The sequence below is a fragment of the Scyliorhinus canicula genome, chromosome 18, assembly GCF_902713615.1.
Source record: "Scyliorhinus canicula chromosome 18, sScyCan1.1, whole genome shotgun sequence".
Classification (NCBI taxonomy): Eukaryota; Metazoa; Chordata; class Chondrichthyes; order Carcharhiniformes; family Scyliorhinidae; genus Scyliorhinus; species Scyliorhinus canicula.
In genome coordinates, this window is record NC_052163.1 from 16975212 (window position 1) to 17000690 (window position 25479).

Genomic DNA, 25479 nt, shown 5'->3' on the forward strand with positions numbered 1-25479 from the left:
CTTCTTGGAGATTATCATTTGTTCATCATGTTAATTGCCACTTACCAGCCCTAGCCTGATTATATAGGTCTTTCCACCTATGGACGTGGGCTGCTTCAGTAGTTGAGGAGTTACAAATAGTACTTAGTTTGCAATTATCAGCAAACATCCTCAATTCTGACATTGTGAATGAGGAAAGATTACAAATGAAGCAGCTGTGGTTACTTCGGGCACTACTCTGAGAATCTCCTGCAGCCATGTCCTGGGGCTGAGATGGTTGGTCTCCAACAATCACAACCATCTTCTTTTGTTCTAAGTATGACATTGGTACTGCATATAGCTACAGCACAGAAGGTGGTCATTTGATACATTGTATCTGCACTGGATCTCAGAAGGAGTAATTTCTCAGTAATTACCTGCCCACCTTCTCTCCGTAGCCTGGATATTCTTCCTTTTCAAATAATCCAATTCCCTCATGAATGCCTGCAATGAACTTACCTCTATCACACTCTCAGACAGTGCATTCCAGATCCCAACTGCTGAGCAAATGACCTTAAATCAGTGCCCTCTTCTTCTTGATCCTTCCACCTCTCCTAATCTGCTGTCCAAACCCCATACGATTTAATATCTACACTATTTAAATATCTCACCCTTGAAACTATCATGAATCTTTCCTACATGCTAACACTTTCACAGCATACCTTGCCTTAAATGTGATGCCTAGAACCAAATAGAATGCTCCAGTTGACACCAAACCAGTTTTATACATATTCAGCAGAACCGCCTTTTGTAATCTGTGCTCCAATTAATAAAGCCTGGGATGCTGTGTTTTATTTACCGCTGTCAATCTCTTCTGCGACTGACTTATGTACATATACACCAAGGTCCCTTGGCTTCTATACCTGCTTTCAAATTGTACTTTATTTTGTATTATCTGTGTTCTTCCTACCAAAATTAAATCACTTCGCACTTAATTTCAGAAGCCACTTGTCCACTCATTCTATTGACCTACGTCCTTTTGAATATCCACACTGATTTGCTTTTAAGTTCCATATCATCTGCAAACTTTGAAATCATCCTCTGTGCACCAAGGTCTAGGTCATGAATATGTTTCAGGAAGAGCGCGGATCCCAACAGTGACCGTCAACTACTACCTTGATCTCAAGGCAGTCCCATCAACTCATTTGACAATTAGCTTCAAAGTCACCACTTCCAATGCACCTCAGTTTTCCTCTTTTGTAATTTTGTCCTTTTTACTTAAATGAATTTTTATTGAAAATGTTCTTGTGCTTAAAAAAAAACATGCCTCATCAACTTTGCAACATCCATATTGAATGTGGACAGAGTTAAGAAAGCAGATTAACAATGGGTAAATTCTCTGCACCAGGAAAGCCATCCCACCAGCACTATCCCCCAAATTAGTCTAGTCAAAGGATTCGACAAAACATCTGTGAATCTGAGCTGCACTTTCCTGAAGACATACAGAATTGTAACCAAGACTGCAAACAATGCACGGGATTCTCTCAGCCCACGCTGGGGCGAGGCGGGGTATGACCCCAGGGGGGGCCTCTGCCGTAGCCTGCGATCTGATCGGTGGGCCAGCCTCCCAGGTTGGGGGCCTCATTTGCTCCGCGCCGGTCCCTGTAGCCCTACACCATGCTGCGCCGGTCGCAGCATGCATGCACAGACCCACGGCACCCATTTGAGGCCGGTATCGGCAGCTGCAGTGGTGTGGGTCGCCCCAGTGCCATGCTGGCCTACTGAGGGGCTCCGAATCGCTGCTACTGGGGGCCTGTGGACACAGTCATGAAACGAAACGGCGTTTATGACGACGTCAGCACTTTAGCCTCAGGATCAGAGAATCCAGCCCAATATTTCAAATGTTCATAACCTCAACATGAAGATTAAAAACCATTCCCAGGATGCAAACATCGCTAGCAAGGCTCAGATTTATTCCCATCCTTAGCTGCCCTTGAAACGGGGACGAAGTCGCAGAGGAGTGATTCACAGTGCTTTAGATAGCGGGCTGGATTGAGACTATGTCCCCACAGGAGCGCCGAAGTATTACTCCCGAAATTCCGATAAAAAGGTTGACATAATTCAATGCCCTGCAGGGGGATAGCATGGGGGTACCCGGAGTGAATCTTGCAGCTTTAGTTGCGGATATGGGCTTCTGGTTCAGAGTCCGCTCACGGCGAAGGCATCCAGCTGCAGCGAGTGTGTCATGGCGGACTCGGACCGTGGCCACGCACAGAAAGGAGACACTCCCCACCCAAAATCGGCCGAGCATCTAACCTCGTAGATCTATTCCACGCACCCACCTCCCCCCGAAAACTCCGCCCCTGATTAGGGCAGCCACAGACACCAGCAGCACCCCGACCGGCAATAGGTGGCTAGTTCCACGCCGTTGGGAACTCGGCCGGTCGGGAGTGTAGGTTGCTGGGTGGGCCTCTGTCAATGGGCCCCTAGCTGCGCGGTGTACTCCGCGGTCAAGCAGATTTTCAGAGCCCGGAGAAATGCCAGACCGGCACCCGGCCCAATTACAGCGTGAAAGTGGATTCTCCGCCCACGCGCTGGCCGCGATTTCAGCGCGGATCTGCAGAGAATCCAGCCTAGCAAGTTCCAGGATTTTGATGCAGTGACTATGACAGAACAGCAATACACGTTAAAGTCAGGCTCGTGTGTGACCTGGAGGGAAACTTGGAGGTGAATTAATAGAATACACAATACAGAAACAGGCCGTACTGCACAATTCCAAAGTTTACGTTCCACGAGTCTCATTCCTACCTCCATCATCTAACTTTATCTATTTAATTTTATATCCTCTTCTGACTTATGCCCTCATTTAGCCTCCCCTGAAAAATGTTTCTATGCCATTCTTCCCAATTACTCCATGTAGTTTCACAACAGAACATATAGTGCAGAAGGAGGCCATTCGGCCCGTCGAGTCTGCACCGACCCACTTAAACCCTCACTTCCACCGTAACCCAATAACTCCTCCTAACCTGTTGCTCATAAGGGCAATTTATCATGGCCAATGCACCTAACCTGCACATCTTTGGACTGTGGGAGGAAACCGGAACACCCGGAGGAAACCCCCACAGAAATTGAAAATTAATTTAAAAACTATCAGTGGGGAATGAAGCCTTCCTGAATAGCAAGGTGTTGTAATCTCAGCACCCAAGGGTGAAGACTGTAGAAGGAAGGCTTTGCTTCGATGATCTGAACCATTGGAAACCAAAGTGGCATTTTGCTGCTATCCACTGCGGCAAATTTGTATATTGAGCAACCGGTGAATTTACCTGGACAAATTTTGATACTGTGGAGGAAGTGTGTTCAGTATACCATTTTCCACAATGTCCGGCTTCATCAATACAACCAGCTGCTAAGACTCCACTGTGTCGGCCGGAGGCCAACAACCATTAATTTTTGCAATTTTTCATTTTGTTTCTGTGCTGCTTGGATTTTTAATATTTAATATTATTCTCGGTCCGCACCATATACTTTCCAAAGCAAGACAGAGAGAGTTAAATTGTTAGTTAGACTGCCCTGTTAAAGCTATTGAAGCTACTAGAAAGATAAAACCTCTTATAATCAAGTCAGTTATATGACTTGACAATTCTTTCTTTAAAAAAAAGCATCACAATATTGTACATAAAGGTTGCATATGTTGGTCAAATATTGTACTCTATCATCTCTGCAATCATCTCTAATCTAAAGATCAACTTTACCAAGGTCCAGTGCATGAAACATCTTTCACCTCAGTTAAAATTGAAAATGATATCTGGTAATTAAAACAACCATTAAAAAAAAATCTAATAACCACTGTCAGGTGTCAATTGCCTGAATTTTGATTAAAACTCTATTGGGGGGGGGGGGGGATAAAAATCATTAAATTTACTTGCATTCCGATCTCATTCCCCGATCTATGGCTATTTTTTATTTTATTTCTAAACTGTACATTTTGGCTTGTTTTCTTCAAAAGGCTTCTTACAGGTCAGAACAACAGCCGACCAAATTAGTGAAACATTTTCAAATACATTCTGAAAGTAATGAGGAATGGAAATACGTTGGGGATAAATCATGCAGTTATCATAAATGGTTGACATATTAAAAAGGAAAAGTGGATGAAAACACAAAAACACAAGAAATTTATATAAACGTACGTATATTTTATCCACGTCACTAAAGACAGAAATTATTGCACACGTTTTCAACAGGTACTTCATCAATAAAAGGCAGGTGGCAAAACACAATGCCAAGACTGAACTCCCCATCAGAAAGAAGAAACCTTCAGGCGAGAAAGTGTTCAAAACCATCAAGATTACATGGGGAAAATCAGAATACTAAAATAGATATATATATATTGAAATTTACAATCACAGGTTATATGATCAAAGCTGAAACCCTGAAACTGTGTCCTATATTAACTGCATTGATATTTGTCAATTACTTGACCCATAGTATATATTTTAAATATAATAAAACCTAGTTTTTTTTAAAAAAAGTAACTACTGGCAATTGACAGCCCCCATTCCAAATGGCCTTCAGTATGGGTCATGGGTCAGAGGTGACAGAATCTGAGACGCCAACATAAGAACATATTAAGAAAATCACAATTCTGAGCTTATTGGAAGCACAGGATATTCCATACCAATTCTGGTATCAGATTAGCATTTCCTACGTAGTTCAGAACCAAATACTCAAACTTAAATTTTGTAATTCGGTACTTTATAAAGAGACAAATCTATCTCTGCCCATCAGGTCAGAACAAAATCTGATAATATTTTCAATATAAATGCGACACGCATTGCTGCCTGCGGCACTGAGGACCCGGGTTCGAATCCCGGCCCTGGGTCACTGTCCGTATGGAGTTTGCACATTCTCCCCGTGTCTGCGTGGGTTTCACCCCCACAACCCAAAAGATGTGCAGTATAGGTGGATTGGCCACGCTAAATTGCCCCTTAATGGAAAAAATAATTGGGTACTCTAAATTTATTTTAAAAATATATATATAAATGCGACACACGGAGACGAGGTGCTCAATCCTGGATATTGCATTTGGAGGTGATGGATAATTTCTGTACAAAGATTTAAAATAGGATTGTCTAGAAAATAATTCTGCTTTCTTAGTATTTTGTAGTATCATGTTTGCAACATTAGATCATTTCAGCATTTGAGAGCGTGCACCAGGGTATGCAGAGTTCCGCGGGCATGGATGGGAGTTTATAGTTTCATACCATTTATTAATTTGTTTGCAACTATGAGAATTATATGGCGACATTTTCACGGTATTAGAAATTACCTATATCAAGGGGGGGTTCAGGACAGGGTGCTCTCGTGGACGTGGGTCGGTAAGGGGAGGATCTCGGCAATCTACCAAGTGATGCAGGAGAGGGAGGAGGCCTCGGTGGAAGAGCTGAAAGAGAAGTGAGAGGAGGAGCTGGGAGAGGAGATTGATGAGGGGACGTGGGTGGATGTTTTGGGAAGGGTCTTGAGCACGGCTTAGTTTAATCCAACTAAAGGTGCTGCAAAGGGCGCATATGACTGGGATAAGGCTGAACCGGTTCTTTGGGGGAGGACAGGTGTGGTAAGCGTTCGGGGAGCCCAGCAAACAACACCCACATGTTCTGGGCGTGTCCTGCGTTGGAGGGGTGTTGCGGGGACCTTGTCATGGGTGGTTGGCTCCAGGGTGGAGCCGGGCTGGGGGCTCACAATTTTCAGGGTAGCATCGGAGCCGGGAGTGCAGGAGGCGAAAGAGGCCGGTATTCTGGCCTTTGCATCCCTGGTAGCTCAGCGCAGGATTCTTTTACAGTGGAAGGATGCAAAGCCCCCAAGCGCGGAATCCTGGATCAACGACATGGCTGGGTTCATCAAACTGGAGAGGGTAAAGTTTGCCCTAAGGGGGTCGGTGCAGGGGTTCTTCCGGCAGTGGCAGCCGTTTCTAGCCTTCCTGGCGGTGCATTAGGGGGTGGTCAATCTCAGCAGCAACCCGGGGAGGGGGGTTTACTTGTTCGCTATGGGGGGTGGGTGTGTGATTTCATGGTTTCATGCTCATTATTTTTGTTAATTTATTGCTTTTGTAATGGGGGGGGGGGGGGGGGGGGGGGGGGGGTTTACGGTTTTTCTTTGTTTTGTGGGTTAAAATTTGTTGAAAATTTGAATAAAATATATTTTTTTCAAAAAGAAATTACCTACATCGCTCCTGGTTACAGTAAGAAGTCTGACAACACCAGGTTAAAGTCCAACATGTTTGTTTCAAACACTAGCTTTCGGAGCACTGCTCCTTCCTCATGGCTCTTGATTAATAGAAGCTTCAACAATCAAATTAAAATTTGAACAGTGCCATTGACCAAGCCCGAATTTACAAATTAAATATAAACACTAGATTTAAAAACGGAGCTTCATCTTAGCCTAAAAGTCTTTCTGCCAGGAGGCAGGGTTGCTTTTAGTTCTTGCTCCTCCACTTGGAGCCCCTCCATTTAAGGAGCTAGACAAATTAGTTTTACACTATATATCCAATTTGAAGCATAATCCCAATTTAGATCTACTCGTTACAGTAAGAGCGAGAGTCAACCAACAATGCTTATCAGGCCCAATTCAATTTGTTTATGTTTGCTTTTAGATTGAAGCACAGAAACCCTAAGCGTAAAGCAATATTGAACTGAGAATGGCAGAATATGTAATCTATAGGTTATTTTTGTTCATCAGATGTGAATACATTTTTTAAAACCATAAGTCCACTGGACGTGACACATTCCAGATGCCAGAATACTGGTGCTGAACAAACTTTAAAGAACAGTTATTTCATGCCGGGTTCTTCTGACCGGAGGCCCGAAAGTTAACAGTGAAAACTGCTCTCCAATTAACCTCTAGAGTGCAGCGCCTGCAATTCCCCAACTTTGTTACTTGGGCAGTTCCCTGCAGGAACTATTTAAATCGTAGCCTTAAAAAGAGACAAAGCTGTTAACAGTGCTGCTCATTAACACACCAGCAATGCCAGAGGTATTCAGCGAATATATTGCTGAAAACTGGGACCGAGGAACCTGAGTGGGTGTCAGAGTGGCAGGACATGGGGAATGATCAATGCATGTGGGATCTACCAGGGGTACAGAGAGTACAAAAGCGGGAACATTATACATCCAGTTCTGGATCACAGTTGGAAGGACACGAGTGCCCTTCAGAGGGTGCAGACGAGAACGATTCTAGTTACAAGACGAGGTTGGAGAAGCTGAACGTGTTCGCCCTCGAGCAAATGAGTTTGAAGGAATATCTGATTCTGATCAAGGTGTACAAGATTATGGGCAAGAGGTCATATGGGGGGGGGGGGGGGGGGGGGGGGGGGGGGGGGGGGGGGGGGAAGGGAAAGAGAAAGAAGAGATGTGAGGAAGAACCTTTTTACACAACGAACGTCAATGACCTGGAACTTATTGCTGACCAGGGTGGTGGTAAGCACAATAAATGATTTTAAAAGAACATCTGAGTGAAGTCAATTTGCAGAGCTATTGGGATAAAGCAGGGGATTGCGGCCAACTGGATTGCTCTACAGAAAGCTGGCATGGATTGGATCGGCTAAATGGCCCTCAAACCACTGTCTTAGCACCATAAGCTTGATTGCAGCTCCCTTCATTGTCCAAGCCACCGCTTCCACGAGTTGAAATTTAAAAGAGCTGGCAAATAAATGCATTTCAGCCCTGGAAATTGAAACTTGACTGTCAAAAGGAAAAAGGGGACACACCGCGTCTATCCCAGCTATTATTTCAGAAAAGATTTCAGAATCAATTTCTGGTCTCAGCTTTCAATTCACACAACAATTTTCAGCTCAAATGTGTGAATACACATGCATAAAATTTTTTTTTTTTTTGTTTTTAAATAAATTTAGATTAGCCAATTATTTTTTCCAATTAAGGGGCAATTTAGCGTGGCCAATCCACCTACTCTGCACATTTTTGGGTTGTGGGGGCGAAACCCACGCAGACACGGGGAGAATATGCAAACTCCACACGGACAGTGACCCAGAGCCGGGATCGAACCTGGGACCTCAGCGCCGTGAGGCGGTTGTACTAACCACTAGGCCACCGTGCTGCCCTTCACATACATAAAATCGACTGGTCGAAACAAAAATTTAGATTTACAATAGCCTCACTGACCTACTACTCAATGTTTCATTCACAAAGGCATGACCTGGAAGAGGACACCTACTTCAGTCAGATTAAAGCACTGAAATGTCCACCCAAACACAAAACAGAATGGAGATGCCTCAGTATTTCCCTTCATTTAACAAATTCCTCCCACATCAGCCGTCCATTATGAAACTAAGGAAAACTGAAAATGCTGGACAATCTCAGCAGGTCTGAAGTGTCTGTGGAGAGACGGGAGCTAACGTTTTGAGTCTGAATGACTCTTCAGATTCCAGCTTCCGCAGTAATTTGATTTTATGAAACTAAGGCAGCCTCAATGAAAATCAATTTTTGAAGCAACTGACTGTTTTCTGTATGGTGAACCTCTTCCTTCAGTTAGCAATGACAGGAGACAAAATCTTATTGCTCAAATCTGTCCTAAAATTTATGCTAGCAAATGATTGGCATGCAACCCTGTTGCTTCACAAAAGAAAACCCTCCCAATCATTGCAGGATAATCACAATTCGATTGTGAATGCTTTCATTTAAGTAATGTCTCAGTAACTAGATATGTGATTAATTTTACCTGTACTGTAAGCCAAACCATTGTTAGATGCATTTTCTTAACTTATATAGGTGAAATGGCATGGGTAAATGGTAACCACATTGCAACATATTAACTGGTTTATTTGTAAATTTATATGGCTAGGTTTGTGATACGATTTCCAGTAATTCCATTCACAAATTCTGTTGAGAATCTAACAGTTAAATATTACTTGAAGGTGGAATTGCCAGTAAAAGCACAAATCTGAATATTGCTGGACTCCTGAATTCAATTGAAGCACAAGATGCATATTATCCAAGACCCTATAATCATGGCATGTCTTTCTTGTAACTTCAGCTGCAATGGAGGCATCAGATTACAACTGGGTGTTCAATGAATATAAAATCATTTCACAAAATCAAAGAAAGCAAAATGCAAAAATTAGCAGAAATTACCTCCTCCGCATCCCCCCCCCCCCCAAAGTTGGAATGATATGCCTCAAATTGCAATTGATTTAAGTCTGATATCAGCAAAGCTCAAAAATAGTTCTATAGTTGCAAAATGTCTTCCTTACAAAAGCAGTTAAACCAGGTTAATCTCATTTCAGTTCATACTGTAAACTTAAATCACATTCCATTGAATTGAACTAAATACGTTTGTTCAAACATTAACTTGGCAGATTATTTTTTGTGGTTCCTCAGAATTCCCAAAACACAATATTCAATCATTTCAATGCAATTTAAACAAGATACGAATTGGGCTGGTACTCAAAATGTGTAACTTTTTAAAATACAATTTTACAAACAAAATGTAAACTCTTGATAATAAGCGACACTTTCCACAGGAAAGTTGTTTTTCATATTTTAACTACACCCTTTTCTAATATTAACATATTTCACATTGGTAACTTGAATATTTTCTTTTTATAACCAATATCCTGAAGCACCTAAGGATTTAGTTACTTACACTGGTATTTTTACAGGAATTTGTTGTTCAATGAAAGACAATGTGTCTTGGTTTTAAGAGCTGACGATTTAAAGCAAACAAAAGGCAAGGTGAACTCTAAATTGATGCTTTAGCAACAAGTTCTGTATAGTCAGTAAATTACTGACAAATATATGCAGTAAAGTCATAACATGTTTGGTAATCCTCAGTTTCTGGTTTCATTTCAGAGTACCAATTCCACATTCCGTTTCAGTAGAACAGTACTCTGCTGGGAAAAGTAATGGGAATCTTAAACAGCGAATATACAAATTGCAGAAGTATGATTGAATGAAATTGGAACTATCCAAACACACAGGGCGAGAACTAAAAATCTGGAGGGGTACATCACCCCATGAAGTAATCTTAAAACACTGTAAAAGTTAATTTCCAAAGCAACTAATCATGACATTCAGGACCTTATTCTAACATATTCCCTGGAAACAAATATTTTTTGGTGCTAAATAGAGTCATTGTTTCTTGATATTATGCAAATGAAAATTAAAAGCATGACAATGAACAATTTTGACTCAGGCTCAAAATGCTGTACCTTAATTTGTAGACTGATCCCTGCTGCTCTCAAAAGCTGTACAGAATGATAGCGTTTGAAAGGCACTTCTTTTGCAAACTGTCAAACAGACTTGATAAATGGCATTAAATAAAGTGAGATGGCAGACCTGCTTCACAATAAGCTAAACTGTCAACTGGTACACTCTCTGGAGAGGGAAGGGACAGGCAGGCTAGTTATTTTGCACTGTTTAAGAATGGTTTGCATCAATGACATCCAAAAATCAGTTATTCCAAATGGGAAAAAGAGAATAATTATATTATTAACCCAGCAAGCAAGAGAAAAATAAGGAAAAATTGGGAGTTAGTGAGAAATGTTATGTGATGGAATAAAAAAATACCTGCATTCTATGCTGTTTATAAAACTAATCAAAAAATAAACATAATTTGCAAATATGCCAGTTAACCGAAGCAGGACAACAGTGCAGAACTTCCAAAAAGCAGGTTCTTGGTTTATTATCTCTTAATTGGAACATAGCAAAATGGGAAATTTCCAAAGACCAACTAACTGGTAAGAATGCACACAACCTTTGGTTAATGTGTTTTCACTGAATATCATGACTAGCTGCGACAATGACATATAGGACTTCCATTTTCATACCCCCAAGGGCAAGAGAAAATAAATATAGTGGCAATGCGATTCTCCATTTTATCGCACAAACCAGAAACAATCTAACACACTGCATTTCCATGGAGTTCGGAATCCAGATTTTGCTTTTTTTTGTTGGACAGGATAGTTTAATTAGATTGTCGACATTTAATCCAGACTCAACTGCAGACCCTCAGTTCACAGGTGGTTTAATCTCATGTTATAGCTCTGTCGATACTATTGAACCACTCCTCCAAACATTTCAATTTGGGTTTGTAGCCAACATAAACTGCTTCAGCATCAGTCTTAATGTTCAAACCAACAACAACGACTTTGAACTTTAAAGTCTGTATTTCTCAACAGCTTTCAGCACCTCTTCTCCCATGGGCTTCTTCAACTAACTGGAGTTGTGTTCCACTGCAAAAGTAAGGGAAATTATTGAGGATATGCGTTAATTTAAACAATTTTCTTTGCTAATATTCCACACATACTTTCCTTTGTTAACTATTCCAATTTGACTACATTGTGCAACATGTATTCTTCTGAAGTTTTGTAGTTCACATAAGCAATTGCAATGCTTAAAAGAGTAATCACTTCTCATTTCATCCCGAATATCTTAAATACAGAAATAACGTTAACTGTGTTATAGAGATTTAATATGGTTTTAACAAACGGATTGAAAATTGCAGAAATATACCAATTTGAAATGAATTACAAAAAATCTGCTATTTCAATTGAATAGAATTGATAAGTTATTTTTAATTATTTGAAAACTAATAAACATGCAAAATCCAACCACCAGACATCTGGAATCAAACGGACTGCCTTGCAAACAAATTCACAAATGAGGAAAGGAAACCCACAATATAAACTCTCAACTTCAAATGAGTGGGTGGCACGGTAGCACAGTGGTTAGCACAGTTGCTTCACAGCTCCAGTGTCCCAGGTTCGATTCCCGGCTTGGGTGACTGTGCGGAGTCTGCACGTTCTTCCCGTGTCTGCATGGGTTTCCTCCAGGTGCTCGGTTTTCCTCCCACAGTACAAAGCCGTACAGGTTAGGTAGATTGGCCATGCTAAATTGCCCTTAAAAAAGGTTAAGTGGGGTTACTGGGTTACGGGTGTGGGCTTAAGTAGGGTTACTGGGTTACGGGTGTGGGCTTAAGTGGGGTGCTAATTCCAAGTGCCGGTGCAGACTCGAATGGCCTCCTTCTGCACTGTAAATTCTATGATTCTATGAACTGATATTGTGGAATTTTAAAATTATTACTGCAGAAGCACCAAGTTCCACGGAGAGACAACCGACCCCGATAAGGGCAAGCACGCTGAAAGACTTTAAAGGGCAATTTCTGGAGCAAATCCAGAATTTTGAACCTGGGTGAGAGGGGAGATATGATGCAAATTATGGGGAAGGACACAACTGACTATACAAGAATTGGGAGTGGGGCCCACTTCCATGCTCCCATTTTTGCCTGGGGAGAGGAAAACCACGTTATTAACATGGAAATCTCCATTATCTGGTACATTCAACAGGGCTAAACTGACCAACAATTATTCAGAGCCACATAAACAACTCTGTGGGAAGCAGTAAAATTAATACCAGTGAAGAACAGATTTGTTTTCCAAGGCAGCAATTTGCATTGAAATAGTGCCTTTAACATAGCAAAACATTCTAAGGTGTTGGACAAAATTATCAAGACGAATTTGACACCAAATCACACAAGGTTAAAACAGGTCAACAATAACGCGGTCAAACAGTTAGGTTTCATGGAGCACCTTAAAAAGAGAAATGGAGAAGCAAAAAAAAAAAGAAGTGGTTTAGGGATGGATTTTGTATTTGGAGCCTAGACAGCCAGAGGCACAGTCGCAAATGGTCGTGCTGCGAATTGGAGGAGTTTTGGGATGGTTTTAGGTGCTTGAGGGCATTTAAGAAATAAGGAAGGGAGATCCCATATAGTGAGACCTGGACACCTGGAGGAGAATTTTGAAAAAAAAAAAGTGTGGTCAGATTGGGAGCGATATACAAATGGGATATGTTGCATTAGAATATGGGCAACCTTTGAAAATGTTCAGAGACACTGTTTAGGCTCGAATAAAGGAACTTTAATCTTCAGCTGGACAATGGGCTAAAAATCATTGACGAGTACTCCTGGAATAATGTTCCATTAACTTTTTTAATACAAATGAGGAGAGTGTGGAGAAGCAGCATCACTATACCACTATACGATAATACTTACACTTCTAAAACCTGGAAAACTTTCCTGAATGAGTAGTAGACCAAAAATTCCGTCTGTTCTGCATTTTCTGGAAAGCATTAAAACTTCTTCTCCTCGCTCTTTTATATTTCTTCATCTTTTTCTCCTAAAAGTACAAAATGCTGATGTCAACTGTGACCCAAGCAGGACTCATTTCTTTTGCAGAACCAAATTAAAAGAACGCGCACCATTATCTGTAAATCTACAAAAAAACCTTCAACTGGGCCAAACACATGGAAATTTACATTCAAATTCTGTCTGCACTGCATCCCATTGCCAACAAATATCTAAGCATTCCAAACGGGACCAATGATGAGAACATCAAAGCTTTTAGCAACCTTGGTTGAGAAAGTTTGAGATGATTCCCACCCGCTTCAGGGTTGGCTCCGACAGCCTCTTGCGTTGTGCCCTTCTGTAGGATATTCGGAGGGTGCTGCTGTACACAGGCTTGGCAGTGCAGTGTAAATCGTTTCTTAAGAGGTCTTGAATTATTTCAGGACAGAATGTCCAAGCCATATCTCTCCCACTTCCAGCAGAGAGCCACAGAAGGAAGATGAGCACCAAGAACAGAAGGTGCTCACTTCTGCTTCAGTATTTCATGATATCACAGGTTCTTATTGAAGGGAGGGAAAAAACAAGTACTGCAAGAAGCAACAATTTTACTGTTTGCCTATCGTATCCCCCTCACTCCCAAGCAAAAAATCAGCTATTTCTATGGGTGGGGACTTATTGGTGAGCAATTAAAAATAAAAATTGATAGGAGCTACTTGTTGAGCCAAGTTTAGTCCACAGATTAGGGGTTCAACACCCTGGGCAGATTAGAGAAAGTCAGAAGTTCCAAACATTTAAACTACCCAAATGTCAATGTAGCTACGTACTTGAATTCAATTATGTAAATCTGAATGCTCAAGATATCTCTTACCTTGCCCTTGTCGAATTCTTCATCCCATTCGTCGACTACTTGTTCATATTCTGCCTGTTTTGAACCGCATAGAGCATCTTCACTGACAGCTGACACTGCCCCATCCCAAGTCAGCACTAAGCACAGAATATAGGCAAAGGAGGAACAGGATTCAGAAATACAGAGGAATTAGAAAAAAAAATTATCTTTTCACGACATGTCTCAAACATTTACAAAATGGGAGGAACATCACTGCTAAATAAACAAACATTCTCAAGGCATGTCCATCAGTTAAGGTTCATAAAAATATTGTAACAGTCTCAATCACCCGGCTAAAAAATAAATGTCTGGCTAACTTTACCAAAGAGGTCAATCAGATACTAGAAAGTGACTATTCGGTGTCTTATCATATAGGGTTTTGGGGAGGACACCGAATGCAATCAGGAAACACAAAGAAATGTGAATTATATTTGGTCAACTAGAACTGTTGAGTTCACCAACAAAAACAATCTGTTTGATGGTACTGCAAAGTGTCCCACCCCCACAAACACTAAAAAATAAACTCCAGGGCATGCACTGATTGCACAGTGACGTGCGCAAGGCGGATTTAATCTGTTTGGCGTTACCACCTATTCACTTTCTCTTCATTGAATAAGAGAAATGCCATCAGGGGTTGGTTCGGGTCAGGGTGAGCAGTGGTTAGCACCGCTGCCTCACGGCACTGAGGACCCGGGTTCGATCGTCACTGCCTATGTGGAGTTTGCACATTCTCCCCGCGTTTGCGTGGGTCTCACCCCTACTACCAAAGATGTGCAGAGTAGGTGGATTGGCCACGCTAAATTGCCCCTCAATTGGAAAGAAAAAATAATTGGGTACTGGGCAATGGGTCTGGCCTAAAATAAATGGTTGTTGGAATTATAGCCCATTGAAAATCAATGCCTTTGTTGGCAGGAGGTGAAAAAAAAAAGAGGAACCGTAAGAAACTTCCAGTCTATAGTTTTATTGAAGGTCTCTCAAACGCAGGTTTGCAAGAAACATTGAACTACCAAAACATTTTAACACTGTGCGTATAGCATTTTACTGAAACTTAATAAAAATCCCTTCGTCCATCACTTGCTCGCAGTCATGTTGTAAATTTAGTTGCTAAGAGAGAAGACTTCAAAAGCCATAAACTAGCTTTAACGGAAATAATTTTCCCTACCATTAGTTCCATAAGCCTTGTTGTTTGAATGTTTCAAGAGCTCTTGAACAACATTGGATTGTTTCTTTCCATCCCAGGCTAAGTTTGCAATGGGCACGACAGCAGGTGCAGGTCCATCCTCACCAGAGTGTTGTTGAGAGCGTTTGTACCCTTCTGTTACCAGGCTGTCCCATATGAACACTGGAACTTGAACAGAGATACAATAGCACCGAGTCAGTACTTCTTTTGCAAGATTCGTGCCAAGCTCTGCTGCAACCTGTGACTACAGCTTTGTTGTGAGCAGCTCCACGACAGACAATCAAAACCTAAATGCCAGCTTTAACAGGATCAGCGTTTACATAGAGAAATTATTCCCATAATTTTGATGACCATCTAGAATAGAGAAACAAGGTAGGAGTACACCCAGTGCTCATGAAGGATTGGCCATGAATCTGTCTGGCTAGTTGTGTGAACTCTTCTTTGCAGCATTTCCAAACGAGGCGAATAAATAAACAAATCCAGTGGGAAGAATAGATTTTTTTCAGTTAAAAAAAAAGAAGGGTTGGAAGAAAGAAAGGGTGGGAAACAAAAACAGTTCAAACCCATAAGAAATTCCCTATCAGTTGACCTGATGAGTATGAAACATTTACATCCTGTCGATGAGGTACACAGAGACTCATATGAATCAACAAAGCTCTCCGGTTCATCTGACATGTTGAGAATAGCATCTTCAAGTCTATCTGATCTTAAAAGGGAGAATAAATTAATGGAGCCCCTCACAGTGTTTCAAGTTCTGTGTAGCTAGATGTTTTTTTGTTTAATTCATTATTTTTTTAATGGGATATGGGCTTCGCTGACTATGCCAGCATTTGCTGCCCATTTGCTGAACGTCTTTTATAAATAGGGAAAGCAAGCACAGTCCAGAGGAATTCATATCACAGCCATATTCTACTCTGATCAAGTGGCTTCAATGCTGAGGCGCCATTCCCCAGGAGTGCCATGTATGACTTGACACTCTCACCCAAGTCAGAATGTTGTAGGTTCAAGTCCCACTCCAGACACACAAAATTCTAGGTTGGCAAACCAACACTGAGAAGACTACTGATTTTTGTGTCTTATTCTTGTGAGCATCAGAGAATACCAGGGGCTGGTTCAGCACACTGGGCTAAATCACTGGCTTTTAAAGCAGACCGAGGCAGGCCAGCAGCACGGTTCAATTCCCGTACCAGCCTCCCTGAACAGGCGCCGGAATGTGGCGACTAGGGGCTTTTCACAGTAACTTCATTGAAGCCTACTCGTGACAATAAGCAATTTTCATTAATTTCATTTTCAGAATATAGACCCATGCCGATCAATCTCTCCATGTCAGCCAATCCCCTCATTCAAACACTGGAATTAGTCAGCGAATGTTGGGCCTACTCCCAGCTTCTGGAGTATTGCAGTTGGAGCTGAAAAATGTCAAACCGATGCCCGCCTCCCCTCTCAGGTAGGACAGAAAAGATTCCACAGCGTCATTTTGAACAAAATTAAGAGCATTATCCTGGCCAATGTTTATCTGTCAAAAACAGATTACCTGGTCATTATCATACTATGGGAGCTAACTCGGTGTAAATTGGCTGCTGCGTTTCTGACATCAGTGACCATGTCTCAAAAAGGGCTTCATTAGCTGTTAAACACTGAAGATATTTTATGACCCGGAAAGGCACGATATATATTTTCAAAATCTTTCTTTCAAGGGAAAGAGTCTAGCACTAGGGTTACAGTCTCCAGATAAAGGACCTGTCCATTTAGGATTAAGGAGAAATTTCTTCATTCAGAGGTTATGAATGCTTGGAATTCCCTACCCCAGGAGGTTGTGGATGCTGAATTAGTGTATTCAAAATGGAGATCACTAGACTTTTGGGCACCAATGCAATTATGGGATGTGGAGGCACAGTAGGAAAGCGGAGTTACAGTATATCAGTGACAATGTCATTGACTAGAGGAACAGGCTCGAGGGATTATAGGTTTACTTCTGTTTCTATTTTTTAATATTGTGCTAGAATATGGTTTTGTGCTCAGAATAGCATTATCACACTCCATATTATATCTTCAATTGAAAAATTTGAGCTGTAAAAACTAGAAAGAAATGCGCAAAGCAAATGAAAACTGTATTACAAATGTAATAGGTTGAAATAACAGGGCACGATTCTCCGGTTGTGTTGTGCTCTCATTTAAGCGCAGTGCGGCCAGAGAATACGGGGAGAGGCTTGCAGCAAGCCTACTAACAGGCTCCACGCCTCCCGGGATTTCCGAAGTCCTGTCGTGAGTCGGAACGTCGTCACAAATGGGCGGGACCGAATGACACTCTCAGATGTAGGTCGTAAACCTACTTATGACCTACCTGCACGGGATTCTTCAACCTCCCCAGGGTCCTTATGGTCTTATCGGGGAGAATGCTGGTAGGTGGAGTTGAAATGCCCATCAGCCATGATTGAATGGCGGAGTGGACTCAATGGGCCGAATGGCCTTACTTCCACTCCTATGTCTTATGGTCTTAGGCGGGCGTCGATCAGGGCTGGTCCACACAAATGTGGTCCAGCCTGGTGATCACCTGGCCATTGGAGATCCCTGGGTGGTCAGGTAAAGTGCAGAGTGGTTCCCTGACCCTCCCCCCAGGAATGCAGGGAACCTTGGTACTGCCACCCTGGCACTGCCAAGGTGCCTGGATGGTAATGCCAAGCCAGCAGAGTGTGCCAAGTCCAAAGGGGGGGGGGGGCATCCCCATGAAATGGAGGGGGTGGGGGGAGAGAAAGTGCAGGGCAGGCAAGTAGGAGACTCCGGGAGGTTGGGTGGGTGCTGCCAGAGGGGCTGGGAGGCCTGAAGAGGGGGGTAGTGTCCATGTGTGTGGGGGATGACATTGCTCATGGGTTGTGGGTGTGGGGACTCACAAGCTCACTTAGAGATCGGGGCACCCTTTCAGAATGGCTGCCTGATCTCAGTTCAGCTCCCCAGTGCTAAACAAAACGTGGGCTAAAACTGAGAAACTCCCAGGGTTCAAAAAAGTGACTAAGTATCATTGAATATGGGTGGGGAACACGCCAGCAGAGCTGGTGGGAAACTCCCTGAAAATCCCACCTAAATTAACTTACAAATTGTTTGGGAGAATCGTTCCCAGAATTTAGTTCCTCCATCGAATGACCGGTAGCACAAGCGGATAGCTTGTCCCAGGTTCGATTCCCCGCTGGGTCACTGTCTGTGCGAAGTCTGCACGTTCTCTTCGTGTCTGCGTGGGTTTCTCCCGGGTGGTCCAGTTTCCTCCCAGAGTCCAAAGACGTGCAGGTTAGATGAATTGGCCATTCTAAATTGCCCTTAGTGTCCAAAAAGGTTAGGTGGGGTTATTGGGTTACAGGGATAGGGTGGAAGTGAGGGCTTAAGTGGGTCGGTGCAGACTCGATGGGCCGAATGGCCTCCTGCTGCACTGTAAGTTCTATGTTCTATGTTTGACTTCAAAGGGAAGACAAATAAATGTCCTGGATGAACAGTTACCTAGTTATGACATGTATATTTGCAGATAAGGTGGCCACATGGAAACTGCACGCCAAAACAAAGTCTGCTTCTTTTCGAAAGGAGGTTTAAAAGATCCAGAGTTGCAATGAAATACTGTACCTTGCTGACTTTTACTTTTAGTAGACTGATCCACTGGAGGGTCAGAATTTTCACATTCATCTGAACTCATGCTTCTCTTTCGTTTCCTGTGTTTTTCCTCACTTTTTTTGATGTCTTTCATCTTATGGTTTCTCTCTTTTGGTTCCAATTCTTTAAGCCTTTCCAGATCTTCTTCACCCTGCCATTCATTCCATCTTGAACAACTGAGTAACAGGGATTAATGCCAAGAATTTTCATTACATTAAAAACAGAACTCGGCTTTCAAAAATCCTTTCAATTTACAGAACTATTCATTTACAGGAAACCCAGCTGTGCAGATCCACAGATCCAATGAGTTTCACTGTGCAACTTCAATTGTAAAGAGTAAGTACCATTAAAAGCCCTTGAGCTTTTCCACAATCAGGACTCGCTGGATTCCTCAGAGCTTCAGCAAATTTAGCCAATAGGCAGTGGAAATACACAAATAAGTCAAGTCCAAATGTTTGATCCTCGGTTTATGCCAGACTGGTGCTCATCGGGTGGTCCATCAGTAGAATGAGTCAACTGGATTTGGATTCTATTCCTAAACTACAAAATAGTCTGCAGTTGATATTTTCTGGTACAGCATGGCACATGGGAATGAAAAATTCCGCAGATCAAATACCCACTTTGTGCAGTTGGCAAGTGCAGAAAATACCCATGTAATTAATTTTTAAAATTCATGGGATGCAGGCGTCACTGGCTAGGCCAGCATTTATTGCCCATCCTGAATTGCCCCCGAGAAAGTGGTGGTGAGCTGCCTTCTTGAACCACTGCAGCCCATGTGGTGTTGGTGCACCCACAGTGCTGTTAATGTGCAAGCTCCAGGTTTTGACGCAGTGACAGTGAAGGGACAGCGACACATTTCTAAGTTGATGCCTTTGAGGTGAACTTCAAGAGTGGTGTTCACGGGTGTCTCCTGCCCGTGTGCTAGAAGGTAGCGGCCATGGGTTTGCAAGGTGCTAGGGAGCCTTGGTGAGTTCCTGCAGTGTATCTTGAAGTTGGCAACACACTGCTGCTTCTGTGCATTAGTGGTGGAGGGAGTGCATGTTTATGGATGGGATGCCAATCAAGGGGGTGCTTTGTCATGGATGGTGTTGAGCTTGAGTGTTCAGAGCTGCATTCATCCAGGCAAGTGGAAAGTATTCTATCACACTTCTGACTTGTACCTTGTAGGTGGCTTTAGAGAGTCAAGAAGTGAGTTACTAGCTGCAGGATTCCTAGCCTCTGGCCTGCAGTAGTTTGAATAACAATTTTCTGTCCTGCAGGAAGTGATGGCACATTAATACATCTCCAGTGAGAGGAGTAACAATACATTAGTCGACAGGTATATACGAGATGGGAAATATTTTAGACACAAGGGTGTAGATCACAATAAATTATTATTGAGGCTGGTCTCAACTGTTGGAGACTAGTGGGAAATATAGACCTCTCTTACTTTGGAATAAGCACTATGGCAAACATAGCCAATACCAACCACATGTCTCAAAGTTAGAAATGGATATGGTCTGCCCAGTGATGGCATGGTCTTCTGTTGACGACCACAAGGATAAATCAAAGGCAAGGCTCAAAGAAGAAATGCCCAGACACTTTCAGTTCTAAGAACTGAGCTCTGCCACTCCAGGTCACATATTTAAACACTCCTGGGATTCAAAGTATCTACAGCAAAATCAGAGGTGGCTTTATGCACCTATGTTGAACTTAGCATTCCAGAGAAATGAGTCAATAACTGACACGGAGAGAGAAATTAAGTCAGGGGAATGAACCACCATGACTACAACAAATCAGAAAATAAACTCCAAACTAGAAAAATTATGTACTTTTCTGCAGCAGACTCAGCGAGGTGGTTTTCATCGGACACTTTTCCACATTTTTTATGCTTCTTGTTTTTCTTGATTCTTTTTGGGATCAACTCTTGTGCTGAAATGTTCCTCCTGAAGGATTCCTCCTGCAACACAAGATCCAGCTTTAACAAAAACTGCACCGAACCATTCTGGACACTTCACCAAAACAAAAAAAACTCTGATGAGAATACTTGACCACTTGATATACTTATAGCTGCACAAATGAATCCCCAGTTAATGCTCACCATCTGCATACAATTAAATACAAATGATATACGATTAACAGCAACTTCACATGTAAAAGCTGGTATATAAAATTATTTCAACAAGATATTATTTAACTTCTTGTTGTAATCGGTATTAAATATATATTGGCATTCCAGGTACCAATAAAATTCTTTCAGCTCCCAGTAGACGGAATATCAAAATTGATCCACACTGCTCTGAATTCTAGACTCCGATAAGAGGCACTTTCCAATTTTATTTATTTATTGCTGTGGAATAACCTTTCACGGAAGCGGGTGCCAATGGTCCTGGTGCGGGTCACTGCAGTCTCGAGGACTGCAAAACCATCCAATATTTTTTAGGTGGGGTGGAGGGAAAGACAGTTCATGCAATTCCTTAGTTAAGTTACATCCATTTTCAACAGAGATGGAGGGGGGAAAAGCAGCACGTTCATAGGCATTTCATGACTGGTCCATGGACAAATAATCATTGAAGCAGGTTGACCGTCACATTGGTCATTCTGACTCATCTGAAGGAGGAAGGATTAACTGGCTTAGGAGGTGCACTACGAAAACTCTGATCCATTAATTAACAGAAAATGAAGATATTCATTCAACGGTGTTAAGATCCAATTACCTACCTGTAGTTGGTCACAAACACCGTCTTTCTCCGCTGTCTTGCGTTGCTTTTCCCTTTTATTACTTTTATGTTTACTATTAGTCTTGGCAGCTTCATCACACTTTGTCTGGTTGAATGATTCAGAATCAAAAGTTGCATCTCTTTTCAAAGATTTATGTTTCTTCTTTGTTTTTTCACTGCTGTTCCATGGCTCCATGGAACTAGCAATGCAGTGTTTGTGTGTTTTACCTGCTAGTTCAGTCTTGGAAGTGCACGTGGTACCAGTACTTTTACAAGATAAAGTATGGTTTTCCAATGAGGTAGCACTGCCATTTATTACAGGAGAGGGCAGCCGAACTGCTTCCAATGATAGTAGCTGCGACGTCAAGAAACTAGAACTACATGATTTCTTGGAGATTTTAGACGGAGAACTAAATCCGGTTTGTTGGGAAATCTGCACTTTTGGAGTAGGTGGGAAAGTCCTAAAAGTAAAATAAACAATTTTTCAGAAAATTCACATGCAACTCATTCCATAGCAATTCTCTCTCAACTTTACAGCACAGGAGAATGGGCCGACAGGATTGCTCTAGAGAAACAGAATGGACTTCTTGCATCCAAATAGTCTTTTTCTTAGCCACATTTTAACCATACTCACTTAGCACCTAAAATGCCAAGTTTATGAAATGTGGACATCCATGGCAAGGACAGCATTTATTATCCAATCCTATTTGCCCCCGAAATTGCCAGCAAACATTTCTAACCATTGATTCCGTGTCGCTGTGCACACATGGAATAATAATGCTTCTTCAATGGAAATCTACGGCTTCAAACATGTTGGAAACACGTCGAGCATATGGGTCAAAACAAAAAAATTACAAGTATTAATTCTTACTGTAAATCATAAATCCTGATTTTGTGCAAACAGAAGTAAATAAAATCACAACGATGTTTGTTGATTCGGAAATACTTCAAATTAGACGCCGACTTGCTCAAAAAATACCGGAGACAAAATTCAGCAGAGCTATCCAAAAGCAAAAATGCTTTAAACAAGGGCAGCACGTTGGCGCAATGGGTTAGCCTTGCAGCCTCATGGCGTTGAGGTCCCAGGTTCGATCCCGGCTCTGGGTCACAGTCCATGTGGAGTTCGCACATTCTCCCCGTGTTTGCGTGGGTTTCGCTCCCACAACCCGAAGATGTGCAGGCTAGGTGGATTGGCCATGCTAAATTGACACTTAATTCGAAAAAATGAATTGGGTACTCTAAATTTTTTAAAATGCTTTAAACATATTGTATTTTTGTTACATTACTTCAAACCTGATCTGATGTACGTTACTTAATTCAAGTGTCCAAAACACCTCTTGATGAAGGAAACAAGTGAAGCATACAAGTCTAAAAAGTGATGCTTGGCTCTTCAAAAAATAGACTTACAACCCTTATCCAAGTTCATGAGAACTGGAGAACTGGAGAAAGTCCAGTACATTGGCCTACATTTTGCACCAGAGTTGAGCCAGCATAATTACAGTAGAATTATGAAAATAATTAGAGGTTGCCTGCAGGTCTCCACGTACTCTGTCAATTCTAAGATTGCTCAATGGAACCAAAAGGGCAACACAAGATATTCAAATGGTATGCGGATCACAACAATTGTCACAGGACACAATCTGCAGTCTTGCAAATGCTGGGCACAGGAGCTGTGATTTCATTACTATTACCCTGTGAGGCTGAGCACTGGAGGGACCTGGAATCTTAAATACTCCAGAAACCAACCTCATCAATCACAGAACACTGCTGATAATTGCAGAATTTTATTTTTACAACTGTGATTTCATATGTCAGATGTATTGCAGTAAGGCTCTGAAGATTCTTAAATAGGATACCCAGCAGCATTATTTAAATTGCCCTGGAAAAGTCAGCCAAGGACAGCCATACATCATCCTTGACCGTATCCTATTAACATTCTGGCTAAGTGGATGATTTTCGACTGATTGTTTCTACGAAATGATGGCTTCATTTTGAGGATCAAGACGTCTTTAATGAATTTCCCACCTTTCATCATCATTCAATATTTTCAATAATAATAATAATCTTTATTATTACCGCAAGTAGGCCGACATTAACACCGCAATGAATTTACTGTGAAAAGCCCTTAGTCGCCACATTCCGCCGTCTGTTCGGGTACACCGAGAGAGAATTCAGAATGTCAAATTCACCTAACAGCACGTCTTTCGGGACTTGTGGGAAGAAACCGGAGCACACGGAGGAAACCCACGCAGACATGGGGAGAATGTCTGCAGACAGTGACCCAAGCCGGGAATCAAACCGGAGACCCTGTGAAGCAGCAGTGCTAACCACTGTGCTACTGTGTCACCCAATGATTGATATGGTGCAATTAAGAAATTATTTTATTCATTGGCTGTCTAGATGAGACATAATGGCATTAGGTTGGAAATACCAGGTTATTGGCCCAGTGCAATGAAGGAGGTATATGTGTTAAAACATTGCTGAATTTGTCTTTCTTGGTCTGTGACTGAAATCATGCAAACTAGCACTGCAAATAGTTTGCCCCCCAAGGTACTGTCCCCCTCATATCGAAAATTTTAAACTCTATAATGTCCCTTTGCAAAAACAAAAAGTCAGAAATGGCAGTAATTTCCTCCAGTTAAACAATGAGAATTTTGACATCAAATCTGTTCCCTGTAGCAAACTCTATACTCTTGCCTTCGACTCCAACCCCACCCCAGACACCGTCAGTTTGAATCTTACTGTTTACAACCTTGGCATCTTGGGGTGAACTTCTAGCTCCATATACCTTCCATTGGAAAGATCACCAACCTCATCTCTGCAACATTTGCTGACCACTTAAGTCTTCAAATCCGCTTTGAATTTTCCAATGCTTTTCCTTCATCCAACCGTAAAAAACTTAGTGATTTGTTGCCCAAATTCTGTTTTGCACCAGAACACAATCACTCATCAGCCGGGTCCTTACTGATCCCTACACTGACTGCAGTTTTCCCATTGCATTCAAATCTGTTCATGGTCGCGCCCCTTCCTACCTCTAACTTTTAGAAGCCCTACAACTCCACCTCCACCCAAGAACTGTCAATCCTGCAACTCTGATCTTGTGCAAACTCCTCCCAGCATCAGCTGGGTAGCACACTCGCCACAAATCAAATTGTGGATTCAAGTCTCCAGGGCTCGAGTGCAACAATCTTAAGAGGACACTTCAGTGCAGTACTGAGGGACTGTTGCAGTGTTGGTTTAATGTTTTGAACATAAGACGGCACCTCCCAAGACCCTCAAGTTGAATTCCATGCCAGTAGTTTCAGAGCAAGGGAGTTATCCCCAGTGTGTTAACAACATCTAGCCACAATCAACCATCATAAAAAGATTATCCGGTCATTATTGGAGTTTGTGGGAGTTAACTATGGGCAAATGGCTACTGTATTTCCTATATCACAACAATGATTGCTCAAACACGGATTGACTGTAAAGCACTTTTCAATTCTATTTGATGTGCCAAAGCACGGTACAAATTAAAGTCTGTTTTAACGCAGCATTGCTGACCAAGCTCTGGAATTCCATCCATAAACCTTGATACATCTCTTCACCTCAATCATCTTCTTTTAAGAACCTCTTTAAGATCAATACTTTATCCAAGCTAATCCTGATATTATGACAGAGCTACTAAATCAAATGTTAAATTGACATCTCTTCTCAGATTCTGCTTGTCCTGAGGACTTCCAGTATTTTCTGTTTATATTGTCTTCTTTGGCTGCTTGTCAATTTTTGTCGAATTACACTTTGGTGGAGCACCTTGGCATGGCTTTTGTACATTGAAGGCACTATATATCCATTATTAAAATTGTTCATTTCAAGGCCACAAACAATGATCAGGTGCATATGACTCTCCTAAATAACAGCAGCAATAATCTCGGACTGTATCCCCTTGACATCAGGCTCCTTACCCTGGCTATTATGTATGGGATTAGTGATACTGGATTCACCAGATGCAA

At 41.9% G+C, this 25479-nt stretch overlaps 1 protein-coding gene across 4 annotated transcripts in view; it reads right to left on the reverse strand.

Annotated features, from left to right (window-relative positions):
* Positions 1-8769: 8769 nt before the first annotated feature.
* usp36 (ubiquitin specific peptidase 36) overlaps positions 8770-25479 on the reverse strand; it is a 68073-nt gene continuing 51363 nt past the window's right edge. For 3 of the 4 annotated variants that reach the window (XM_038776623.1, XM_038776626.1, XM_038776625.1), the window contains 7 exons: positions 21489-21948; positions 20600-20727; positions 18762-18964; positions 15135-15320; positions 13955-14070; positions 13015-13138; positions 8770-11197 (listed from right to left, as the gene is read on the reverse strand). In XM_038776623.1, the coding sequence (XP_038632551.1) occupies positions 13019-13138; positions 13955-14070; positions 15135-15320; positions 18762-18964; positions 20600-20727; positions 21489-21948 (1213 nt within the window). In that variant the 3' untranslated portion in view covers positions 8770-11197; positions 13015-13018. The remainder of the gene's footprint in view (positions 11198-13014; positions 13139-13954; positions 14071-15134; positions 15321-18761; positions 18965-20599; positions 20728-21488; positions 21949-25479) is intronic. The other variant, XM_038776624.1, reaches the window with a different exon arrangement.